Source organism: Ceratotherium simum, chromosome 20 (assembly GCF_057802395.1).
Source record: "Ceratotherium simum simum isolate JZ-2026a chromosome 20, ASM5780239v1, whole genome shotgun sequence".
Lineage (NCBI taxonomy): Eukaryota > Metazoa > Chordata > Mammalia > Perissodactyla > Rhinocerotidae > Ceratotherium > Ceratotherium simum.
This window is the reverse complement of record NC_141919.1, coordinates 13165876-13178170: the sequence shown is the minus strand read 5'-3', so window position 1 is coordinate 13178170 and position 12295 is coordinate 13165876. Positions and strand designations below refer to the sequence as shown.

Below are 12295 nucleotides of genomic sequence, written 5' to 3'. Positions count from 1 at the left end.
GATTACCCAGAGAAACTGGGAAAGGTCAGAAGGGGTGGACGCTGAGGATGGGAACCTGAAAAACACCAACATTTAGAATAGGTAAGCAAGAGACACCCAAGAGCAAGACAGAGAAGAAGAAATTAGAGAAGTATAAAAAAGTCAGGTGGCTTCAAGGAAAACAGGGAGGAGGGAACGTTAAGAAGACAATGGACAACTACAGTAAGTGATGCTGAAGACTAAAAATGGATATAGCAACAAAGAAATCATACTGAAAATTGGAAACATTAAATTTCCATCAACAGGAAAATAGACAAATTATTGCATTTTCCTACATAGGAATGCTATACGGCAAGGAAAGTACATAAACTAGAGATAACACTACATAAAGCAAGTAGCAGAAGAAAACATAGTAGAATGTTATATGCTGTTTAAGAATACTTACAAACGTAGCAGAAACATAAAGACATATATTGCAATGATGAATACCTTCAGAAGAGCGGTTATCCAGGGTTGTTAGAGAGTGGTTGTGACTGGGAGAGTGGTTACATGGGGCTCTTCAACAGGAATGGTGATGTTTCATTTCATAAGCTAGTTGGAGGATAGAGGAGGGTCTGCTATATTACAATTTGAGCATGTTGCATGGAAAAGTCATTACTGACCACATCTAGGGAATTTTAGTGGAGGAGGTGTGTGTTGGTAGTGGGTGGAAGAGGAATGCCATAAACATAATGCCTAAGGCCTGACTGGAGGACTTCCATTGTTCCAGAAACTGGATTCAAATACAGGTTCTGAGGCCAATATTAAAAGATAAACTGAGGCACATCAAAAATTTTAAGAGTTTATTTGAGCAAAAATGGATTCAAATCGAGCAAGACCACACTAGAAGTGGTTAGGAGTGCTTCCACCGACAGCAGCTGGGGAGAGACTTGCATAGGAAAAGGAGGATGCAAAGCAAGGAAGTTATTGATCGGCTATAGCCTAAAGCCTAGTTGGCCGTTTGTGATGGGCTGTCCTTAGCTTTTCGATTTCCTAACCCTGAGGCATTTACAGCCTTAGATTTTGGTTTGCTTATGTAGACTGCCAGAGCTTTAGAGCCACATCAGTCTAATGGCTTCCTTGTTTAATTAATTTAACACCAATTGTCTGAGTTCTTCCACTTCCTTAGCCGTAAGTTACTTAAATTCCCGTGACTCAGTTTCTCTTTTGTAAAGTGGATATACAATAGTATATTCTTTGTGGAGATTTTAGGAAAATTAAACGATTTCATACTGAAACAGTGCTTAAAATAATGCCTAGGAGACAGAAAGTACAAGTTACTAGAGACTTAACCATCATCATCAGTACAAAACAAAGTGATTATTAGTAATCACACTAATAATGTCCTGAACTCATGGAACACTTTACAGTTTGCCAACAACCATGGGAGGCAAGTAGAAACTACAGAAATTAAGAGTTCTTTGTACAACTAGCACAGACGTGAAAGATTTATGGACGACAGTGGACATCTGAGTGGGTGTCGTTCGTACATCCCTTGTTGAGTGTACTCTCCTGGGCGGTGCGTGAATAGACACTCTACAGTTTAGGTCACTTTTTAAAATGCGTCGCTACATCCATAGCTCACTTTTATTGAACCAATCAGTAAACCTTTTTCGGAAACCCCAAATTCCGAGAAACACCTACCTTCCGCTCCTCCGCGCCCCGAAGCTCCCGCCTCTCTTCCTCAAGGCCTGTCTCCGCAGGAGGCGGGGCCCGCGTGCTGACGCACGGCGAGCGCGCTGACGTCTTCGCGCACCGCCCCCGCGGGCACCCGCCCTCCGGCTTGAACCGCAGCCCCGCGCAGCGGAGGGCGCTGAGGCGGGCGCCAACGGCCGGCGCCGAGGGGCGGGAGGCGGCGCGGGAGCGCGGCGTCAAGGGGCCGGCGTAGCTGGGGCCCGGGGCCCTGCGTCTTCTGGCCGAGCCGCCGCTGCTGCGCTCGCTGCGGGGCCGCTGCCGCCGGGCCGTGGGCGCCGGAGAGGCCGGGCGGCGACCGGGGGCTCCCAGGCGGGCGTCGTCTCCGCCGCCGGCGTCCCCCGAGGCCGCCCCTGGCCATGATCGACTCGGTGAAGCTGCGCCGCGACTGCGCGGCCGACTTCTTCTCGCACTACGAGTACCTGTGCGCGCTGCAGGACTCGGTGCCGCTGCCGGCCGTGCGCGCCTGCCTGCGCGAGGGCGTGCTGGACTTCAACGCCGACCGCCTCCGCGTGGTGGACTGGGCGCCGCTGCTGAGCACCCTGAGGATCAACAAAGATCTGCCGCTGGTCTCCGTCAGGAGCTTCTTCCAGCCGTGGCTGGGCGAAACAGGTTTGTAGTTCCCGCTCCCAGTGGCCCCGTGGCTGTGCCGCAGAGCGGGATTTTAGACGGTGCCAGGTGGAGCCTGAGCGCCGGGGCGGCTGCCCAGTGCCGGGGTATGTGTGCGGTAGACAGGGCGTGCGCCCCGGGACTCTTACCAGCTCGGTGACCCTGGGCGACTCCCCTAAGGGCTCCGGGTCTCTGTTCTCATCCGTAACATGGGCTTAACGGGACCCGCTCCGTATGGTGACTGCAAGGATTCGCCGGGTTCGTGCTTGTACAGCACTTAGCACAGTTTGGGACATTGTTAAGCGTTGGAGAGATGTTAACTCGTTTAGTGAATGACTTTGCTTGATACAGAACAAAGAGATTAGGAAGTTGATGCATCCCAGCCTTTTGCTTCATTTCGTTTTAAGACAAGACTCTCTGTGATAGGACAAAAATGTTTTTTGAATGGTAGCATCATATAGTGACAAGAGCACAGATGTGAAGGCAGCCTACGGTTTGAATTCCAGAGCTTACACTCTGTGTTGCCCGGGCAGGTTACTCTTGAACTACGATACCCACACGTAAAATGGCATTAAAACCCGCTCTGCCAGTGGGTTCTTAGAATTAAGCAGGTTATGTGTGTAAAGGATCCTGGCACTTGAATGAGCTCAGTCAGCACCAACCACTGCTGGAGACAGGCTCCTGCCCTAGAGGATCGCCCCTTCTGGTCGGGGAGGCAGCACGGCAGTCTGCAAGAAGTGAGCTCCGGTGCTGCAGAGCACAAAATATTGGAAGGGAAGGTGCAGGGAAGGCTTTTTGGAGGAGGTGTCCTCCTTTCTAAGGATATTTTCAAGGTACTCAGATGGCAGGAGGGAGCAGCTTGTGTCCAAGTTTGAGACATGTAAGAAAATACAGGAAGGGGCCGGCCCGGTGGCCCAGCGGTTAAGTGCGTGCGCTCCGCTTCGGCGGCGGCCCGGGGTTCGCAGGTTTGGATCCCGGGCGCACACCGACGCACCGATTCTCAAGCCATGCTGTGACGGCGTCCCATATGAAGCAGAGGGAGATGGGCACGAATGTTAGCCCAGGGCCAGTCTTCCTCAGTAAAAAGAGGAGGATTGGCAACAGATGTTAGCTCAGGGCCGATCTTCCTCACATAAAAGAAAATACAGGAAAACTAAGGTGCAGGACTAGAACTTACGGTTTGAGAAAGAAGGGAGAGTTGAGACTGAAAACCTGATGGGGGCCAAACAGAGAGGAGCCTTGTTTGTCCTGGTAAAAGGTTGGCTGTTAATCCTGAAGGCTGTGGGAAACACGGAGGATGATGAGCTGGGCTTTTGATTTAGAAACTCGCTCTGACCTCCGTTTGGAAGGCAGTTGGTTGGGAAGAGGGTGAATTGTAATCTAAGGGCCCAAATTAAGGTATAGAAAGGGAGGACTGGATTTCAGAGATCAAAGAGACAGAATGGATGGGGCCTGGTGACCAGTTAGCTGAGGGAGGGCTGCATTCTGGGGGACAGTCTGCAGCAACACCTTTCTGTGAGATGCCGAGCACAGTAGGCAGAGATTGGGAGTGGGGAGAGGATCTTACTTCGTCTTTAATGCTTTAAGAGGGGCCTGTGGGGCATCCATGAATGTTTGCTAGACAGGTCTGGGCCCAAGTTAGAGATCTGGGCTTTATGGGAGGGCAAAAGTTTGAAGGCTGACGTTACCCACGAAGAAGATCCAGAAAATCATAGGTCTGAAAGATGTTTTTTAGAGGGACACACTTGAGTATGTTTATAAGCTGAGAGAAAGTAGCTAGCAGAGAGGGAGGGTGTGAAGATCTAGGAGAAGAAATGACTATAGATTTATTTTAAAAAAACCTAAACATTTGTCATATACCTGGCCCTTTTCTAGGCTCTGGGGTTTGCACCATCTGTTATCTCTTAGGCAAGGACAGTTTAACTCATCCACTGGTGAAAAAAAATCAGGTTATTCTCTGCATCTCCTTCAGGTGTAGGAGCTGTTCTGCACCTCTGAAGGGACTTGACTTAAAGTAATAACTTAGGAATCAAAAGAAGTTATAGTTGGAAAGGACCTTGGAGTCAAGGGCACTGTAGTAAATCTTGCCTAATATTTTACATTGAACGTAAGAAAAATGTACTAGACCATTCTCTTCAGAGTTCCTTCACTGAACCTTCTTTATCTTTTGCATCCAGTGGGTCTAGGTTGTAGATTTTAACCTCCTAGATTTGCTTCTTCACCCTTAATTACGTTTTGCCTGGACTATTGCAGAAGCTTCTAGCTGGTTTTGCTGCCCCTGAGCTCAGTGTCTCTGACTTATCTGCCTACTCGGCTTGAGTGAGCTTCAAAAATGAAAAGATATGCTTAAAATAATGCTTATAATGGCTCGCCCGCACAGGATTAGTGCCTGCTTGTTTGTGTGTTTGTGTTCTGCACAGAGGCGTGCAATCTGAGCTGTGCTCTGCCAAGCCTCATGGGGCTAGTTGGCCCTGAGGAAGGGGTGCTTTTTCTTGTCTATCTGAAGTAGGTGTCTTTTTCTTTTTTTTTTTTTTAAACTTTTATTTATTTATTTTTTCCCCCAAAGCCCCAGTAGATAGTTGTATGTCATAGCTGCACATCCTTCTAGTTGCTGTATGTGGGACGCGGCCTCACAGAGAAGTGGTGTGTCGGTGCGCGCCCAGGATGCGAACCTGGGCTGCCAGCAGCGGAGCGCGTGCACTTAACTGCTAAGCCACAGGGCCGGCCCAGTAGGTGCCTTTTTCTAATCATTCCCTTTATCTTGTTGGTTGGCCAGCAGTGGGGCACCTTTTCCTAACCTGCAGAGGCACCTTTACTGTGCCAGGTGTAGCCCTGGTCCTCATCACCTGTGCGATAAAAGCCATACTCTCTCCCAGGCTTGCTTCGGCCGACCTCTCTGTTTTAATTTCTGTCTCTCCTCCCACTTGCACCCGTGGCCTTTAGTCATCCCACCTGCAGTATTTACAGTGCCCGGCAGGTGTCAGGCTTGGAGATCATTGCACATGTGCTCCCTCTGCAGTTAATGCACCTCCCACTCGACTATATATAGTCATTCTCATCTTGGTAGATTTAACTTCAGGGTTGTCTTGAAACCATCACTTAGATATAACTTTGCTTCCATAGGAACCTCTACACACATAGTTGATGTTTCTGTATCTCATGTGGTTGAAGTTTTGAGTTTACGCGTGTCCCTCCTTAAAGAGGGCTTTAAGGGCAGGAGTCATTTCTGTGCCTTAGCCCAGAGCAGATGCTTTTTAATGATGACAAAATTTATAATTGAAATCACTGATTTTATAATAATTTTGCTTTAGGTTCTGACAGAAATAAAGTTTGCAGAAGTCGTGTCCCTGCGATAAGAAACAAAGATGTGACCTTCCAGTTATGTAAAGCTCTGAAATGCTGTTTAAGTGCATCAAGTGCTCTAAAGAACTTGGAGCTCAATGGGCTAGTTCTGAGAGAGAGAGATTTAACTATCTTAGCAAAGGTAAGCCTTCTCCAGTGTGTCCTGCGAACATTTGATAGTTGCTTTTAGGGAAACTAAACCAATAAATTTTTTAACTTTTTCTCCCCATTAAAGGGATTGAATAAATCAGCTACTTTGGTGCACCTGTCTCTTGCAAATTGTCCAATTGGAGATGGAGGTTTAGAAAGTGAGTTTCAATCTTGTTTAAGTCTCTTCCCGTCAGACTGGTCTCATGATTGCCTACATGCCATGTTAACTCCGGGCTGTACCTTTCCTTGGTGCTGCCTCTATCTGGATTGTCTCCTGTGCCTGCTCAGACCTTGGTCCAGTCTCACTTGCACCATGAAAGGTTGTCATGCTGGATACTCTCTGAAATAATTTTACATAAGGTTATGTTAAGCCACAAGCCACACAAATGTATAATATTTTGTATTTTCTGTTTTTTGTGTTTGTTCATCTTCTTATGGTTTGTCTTCAAGAAATATTATGGGACCTTAAGGAAATAGCAAGACATAAAGAGAAAAAAACTCATCACTATCTTTAAATAGTTCTAACATCCATCTGCAGTCATAATTATAATGTGCTGTGGTGTGTGCTAACATAGGAAGTATATGCAAAGTGCTATGGGAGCATAGGAAAGGCCAGCAAACTCAGTACTGTTGGTGGGGGTGTATCATGGAAGTAATCACAGAGAAAGTGACTATTGATTGGGGTCCTGAAGAATCAGTGTATGTTTACTGTGTCCAATAGTGGTCTGGAGGGGTAAGGAAGCCTGCATTTCAAGTTGAGGGAATGGAGAATTTGAGGTCCTCTATCTTATATTGCATATCACCTAATAAAATTCTGGGTTTATAGTTGACATTTAAATTGTTAATTGATAATCGAGATCAGGGTTTATCATTGGAAATAAAAATAGGAAGAGTCTTATGCTTTTTAGATTTTTATTTTTCTTTCCTATGTCTTAAAAGGTATGTAGTACTTTGCTGAGTGGTTGGGAATAAAGTTTGCAATGTTCAGAGTATTCAGTTTTAGCATCTAAATGGAATTAAACCGTTGCTGTAAACTGAAGTAACACTTTGCTATTGACATATTTTAGAATGCACCAAGCCATCAGTTGCCTAGGAAGATTGTAGATAATGATTTTAAGAACACAATTAACTATAAACCGCCAGTAGACTCAAGAAAAGCGAATAAGTCAAGACTGACCAGTCTGTATAGGCTCTTTCATCTTACTGTGTATGTGTTTTTTTCCTTTTAGTTATTTGTCAAGGTATAAAGAACTCTATCACTCTTAAGACAGTAAACTTCACCGGGTGTCATCTGACATGGCAGGGAGCAGAGCACATGGCAAAGATCTTAAAGGTGATTTTATGTTTCAGCTTTCATGAGAATGTATTATGTGATTGAAGCACATTAATATTTTGATAAAGGTGGCAGTTTTTGTCTTTTGATACATGTGGTGATTGCAATTTTAAAATTGTTGAAAGAATATGACTAGTTTTCAATTTTGGGTTCTACCGTTTCGTAAACGTAGTTCACTTAATCTTGCAAATAAGAGATTTAATATATAATAAATTATAAGTAATAATTTTATGAATTTTTAGTTATTGGAAACATTTATTGTGATACTGTGAAGAAACTTTATGCTATTACAATCTTCAAATGACTTAAATATTTATCATTAACTTCTATAATTTATAAACTAATAAAAATCACTATATTAGCATTTTGTAAATATAGTTTTAAAAATAATACCTTAACAACTGTACAATGATTATAACTACTATATTTAGGCCTAAAATTACTTAATAATTTGACATGAAGCCTTTTTAATAGTTTGATGGTACCCATCAGGGATAGGTAAACTATGGCTGGTGGGCCAAATCTAGCCTATTGCCTATTTTTGTAAATAAAGTTTTTTGGGACATAGCCACGTCCTTGTTTACATAGTAACTATGGCTACTTTTACCCTACACAAATTGGGTAGTTGCAGCAGTAACTGTATGGCCCACAAAGCTGAAAAATTTACCTTTGGCCTATTCTGAGCAAGTCCATTGACCCCTTGAAAATGATATAGAAAACGATCAGGGGCATGGATTCTGAAGCCAAATGGCCTAGGTGCAAATTCCAGCTCTCCCATTTCATAGCTCATGACCATGGACAAATTACTTAACTTCTGTGCCTCGTGATGAGGATTACATGAATGAATTTGTATAAAATAGTGCCTGGCACATAATAAGCACTATGTAAGTGTTTGCTGTTATTTCTGCTTGTTGCTTTTATAAGTTATTGTTAATAGAAAAATGACACGAATGATTTTCCTTTTAGAGTTTCAGAGGAACTTTGAGTCTTTTGTTGTTCAGAAATGTAATAAGATTTTTTTCTTTTAAAGTCAGTGTTCCCTGCTGGCAAAATTTATTTTATAAATATAGAGAACTATGTCTTTAAAACAATATCTGTAGTTAAAAATCAAACCATCCATTTCCTAAGGCATGTCAAACTGGCCTCTCGTATTCCAGGCCTCTAAAGTTAGTGTGCATACCATAAGTGGTATATGAGATCCATTAGGTTAGGGGAAGAAAATATTAGAATCTCTGTATTTATTTTTGTATCATTCACAAAATATCTGTGCAGTTTATAATGTACATAAAATATTTGTACAGAACTTCGTGTATATAATTTATTAATAAATAAGGTACATGTTAAAAAAATGTTTACTTGTGGGATGCCCAATCAAGTGTTTGGAGACACTGGAGGACAGAATGATAGAATGTAGAGCCTCAGCAATGAAGAATTTAGAACCAATTCCCTGACTTGGCAGATAAGGAAAATAAAATTCTTAAACGTAATTGAGTTGTCAAAAGGTTATATAACTAATCAGCAACAGGTCATCCGGTGGCTAGAGTCTAACTAATCACTGGCAGACTAGAATCTGGGTCACTGGACTCCTAAACCAGAATCAACTGTTTAATCTCGCAGGTTGACTCTCCTGGCATATATGCTTGGTATGTATATGTATATCTGACATAATAAGCCATACTCAGTAGGTATACCCTGTTTCCTTATTCAAGCATCTTAATTTCATCCTTTTAAATCTTTGAAGTATCAGACCATGAGAAGGTATGAAGAAACCTGGGCTGAGAGTCTTCGTTATAGGAGACCTGATCTTGACTGTATGGCTGGCTTGAGGCGCGTCACTTTCAATTGCAACACACTCATTGGTGACCTCGGCGCACGTGCTTTTGCAGAATCTCTTAGTGAGGATTTGTGGCTTAGAGGTAAATACTAAAGTTGAATTTTTTAATGTTAAACATACTTAGCTTTTGGCACAATACTGTTGTCTTAGGATTTTTCTAAAACCATATTTTTTCTAGGAGCTTTTATTGTGTTTTTAAACTTTTCTAAGAGTTACATATATTCTTTATAGGAAATACAGAATAACAAGAAAACAAAATTACCTATAATCTTAATACCTAGACATAATCACTGTTAATTTTGGGGTATGTACTTTTAGTCTTTTTTTTCCTATAAATATATGTGTACACTTAGAGATTGCAAAAATGGAATCGTAGTGAACTTACTATTTTATATCCCTGCTTTTTTCACTGCGTGACGTATCATGTAGTACTCCATTATATTGATAAGTAATAGTTTAATCAGTTCTTTGCAATTAGATTTAGACAGATTGCACTTTCCCCTGTTGGAAGCAATGTGTAGTGAACGCTTTGTCTATACATCTCTGTGTCCATCAGGATTACTTCTGTAGAATAAGTTACTAGAAGTGGAATGACTAAGTGTGACATATTTTTAAGACTTTTGAAACATGTTGCCAAATTGCCAGAAATACTGGGCCAATTAATAGTCCACTCTAACTGTGTATGTGAGGCTTGTACCCTCATAAACACCGGCTTATGTCACTTTTAAAAACTATAAAACTAGAACAGATTGGTGATTACCAGAGAGAGAGGGGGAGGGGGAGGGTGAAAGGGGTAAAGGGGGACATTTGTAGGGTGATGGATGGCGACTAGACTTTTGGCGGTGAACACAATGTAGTCTATACAGAAGTTGAAATATGATGTACACCGAAATTTATATAATGTTAGAAACCAGTGTTACCTCAATTAAAAAAAAAAACTGTAAAATTACAAAAATGAGTATCCCCCCTTTTTAATGCAAGTGGGATTACTCCAAATTTTATAACTTTTTTCACTTAATATAGTATGAGTATCTTAAAAAGTCTAATTTACATCTATCACATGATTTTTAGTGACTGTTCAGAGTTCCATATGAATATGCCATAGTACACTTAGCTTATTCATTCTTGTGAATATAAGCTGTTTCCAGTTTTTCAGTTATAAACAGTACTCTGATATACCCTGCCTACATCTCTGATTATTTCCTTCAGTTAAATTCTTAGAAAGAGTTGATGTGTCAAAAGAGTATGCACAGTTTAAAGGCTTTTGGAATATGATCTTGGCTTAATGTGATAGAGCAATCACATTTTATTGTTTTAATTTGTATTAATTTGATTTACTAGTGAGACTTACTGGCTATTTTTATTAATTTGGCTAGTTGGTTAGTTATATCCTGCGTCCATTCTTCTGTAGTAAGAGTTTGTAAGGGTTACGTCATATCCTGTCAGATCCATATATCTGACTTATTGTTTCTATGTATCGTGGAATTTTGAAAGACTTCAGTTATTTTAATGTAATGGCATATACAACACTTAAAAAAAGGCTCATATATTTTCCTCTCGTGTAATCGTTTTTTCTACGTGTGCTTTTGTGATGATCCCTTTGGTTTAAATGAGTAGGTTGTTCAACCTCAGAACTGCTAGTATGCGTGGTCATTTATTCTGTTGTCTGACCTTTTACCAAGAGTTCTTGACCGTCGTTCTTTCGTGATAGGTTTTTAGCCTATGTTTTCTATTCACACATTCTTTGGATTTGTCATTATTTGCATCCTCTTCGACTTCTTTCTTTGCCTTTTTTCTTCTAAAACTAACAGTTATTACATTTCTTCTATTTTATTTTCCCCTTTTAACTAGTTTCAAGAGTGATTTGGAGCTCAAGATCATGATCAAAAGAATGCAGTGTCATTTCTGAGCTCCACCCAGTGCTTACCTGTGAGGTTTACACTACCACTAGCATCCTTGCTAATTATGAACTGATACTCATTTTGTGATTTTTTTTCACTCACAGATTATATAGAGTTATTCTTCAACTCTGTGATTGTAAAATATGTTGGGTGATTTATTGGTACTAAAGGCAGGATAATCATGACACATCCAAAGAGAGTTTTTTTTATTGGATTTTGCATTATGTGTGTGCATCTACTTTTCTGGTGTTATTTTTTCAATACCCAAGATTAAAAACCTGCCATGACTAGTCTTGTGTAGGAATCTTCCACACAGGAATAAGTGAGAGTTGTGTGTATCTATAAATCTGTATAGAGTTAGCAAGTGACCTTTTGTCTTTCATCGAAAGCACTTGACCTGCAGCAGTGTGGCCTCACCAATGAAGGAGCAAAGGCTTTACTAAAGGCCCTTGAAACCAACAGAACTCTGGTCATTCTGGATATAAGAAAAAATCCACTCGTTGGTATGTTACCACATTTTTTTAAATTGATTAATGAATAGCAAACCAAAAAGAATTTGTTGGTGTATTGACCATTTTTAAAACCTAATGTGTTTACTTTCCTAATCTTATACTTTTCTAATCTTGCATCTCCCTTATGTTTTTAGCAGATAATTTACTAATTAAAATGAATTATACTTGTAAATTGTTCTCAGCTTCTACTCTGAATAGAGGTGAACCTAGATAATAAGCCTGCTTCCACCAAGAGCGTTGTTTCCTTCTTGTGGAACCTCTGAATTCTTGGAAAGAGCATTTCTTTCATTTATCAGTTTAGCAAGTGATTTTTGAATACATTGTGTGTGCCAGACATGGGTTTAGGCACTAGGAATATAGCAGTGAACCAGATAGACAGTCTTGCCCTCATGGAGCTTACATTCTAGTGGAGGAGCTCAGACAGAAATGAGTAAACAGATGAGAAATGTAATTTTAGATATTAGGAAGTACAAAAATCCTTTAAGGAGACTGAGGGGGGCAGGTAGGAGTATATTAGATAGGTTTGTCAGGGGATAGCTTCACTGGAGAAGTGACATTTGATTAGAGATCTGAGTGAAAAGAGGAGCAAGCCATGGAACATCTGGGGGAAGCACATTCCAGGACAAGGGAGCAGTGAGTACGCAGGCATGTAGGTGGCAGGGTGGATGGAGTATTTAAGGAAAAGCAAGGAGGCCAACATGGCCACAGCGCTGAGTGTGGGAGAGCATGGTGTGTGCTATGAGGTCAGAGAGCTAGCCAGGGGCCTGATCTTGAAGGCTGGAGTAAGAACATGGGTTATTCTAAATGAGCGGAGGGTTTTGAGCTAGAAAAAGGCATGATCTGAATAGTGTTTTAATACAATGAGCCTGGTGTAGAGCGTAGATGTGTGGCAGGGCTAAAGAAG

The 12295-nt window shown here is 41.7% G+C and overlaps 1 protein-coding gene and 1 long non-coding RNA gene across 4 annotated transcripts in view; one reads left to right on the top strand and one right to left on the bottom strand.

Annotated features, from left to right (window-relative positions):
- The window catches only part of LOC147914364 (uncharacterized), a 121579-nt gene extending 119861 nt beyond the window's left edge, over nucleotides 1-1718 (bottom strand). Inside the window, exon 1 of one of the 2 annotated variants that reach the window (XR_015555376.1) lies at nucleotides 1663-1718. This is a non-coding gene — a long non-coding RNA (uncharacterized LOC147914364). The remainder of the gene's footprint in view (nucleotides 1-1662) is intronic. The other variant, XR_015555377.1, reaches the window with a different exon arrangement.
- A 185-nt stretch (nucleotides 1719-1903) lies between these two features.
- CEP78 (centrosomal protein 78) overlaps nucleotides 1904-12295 on the top strand; it is a 31966-nt gene continuing 21574 nt past the window's right edge. For both annotated transcript variants that reach the window (XM_014794709.2, XM_014794708.2), the window contains exons 1-6: nucleotides 1904-2322; nucleotides 5631-5803; nucleotides 5897-5969; nucleotides 7041-7144; nucleotides 8886-9060; nucleotides 11269-11382. In XM_014794709.2, the coding sequence (XP_014650195.1) occupies nucleotides 2070-2322; nucleotides 5631-5803; nucleotides 5897-5969; nucleotides 7041-7144; nucleotides 8886-9060; nucleotides 11269-11382 (892 nt within the window). In that variant the 5' untranslated portion in view covers nucleotides 1904-2069. The remainder of the gene's footprint in view (nucleotides 2323-5630; nucleotides 5804-5896; nucleotides 5970-7040; nucleotides 7145-8885; nucleotides 9061-11268; nucleotides 11383-12295) is intronic.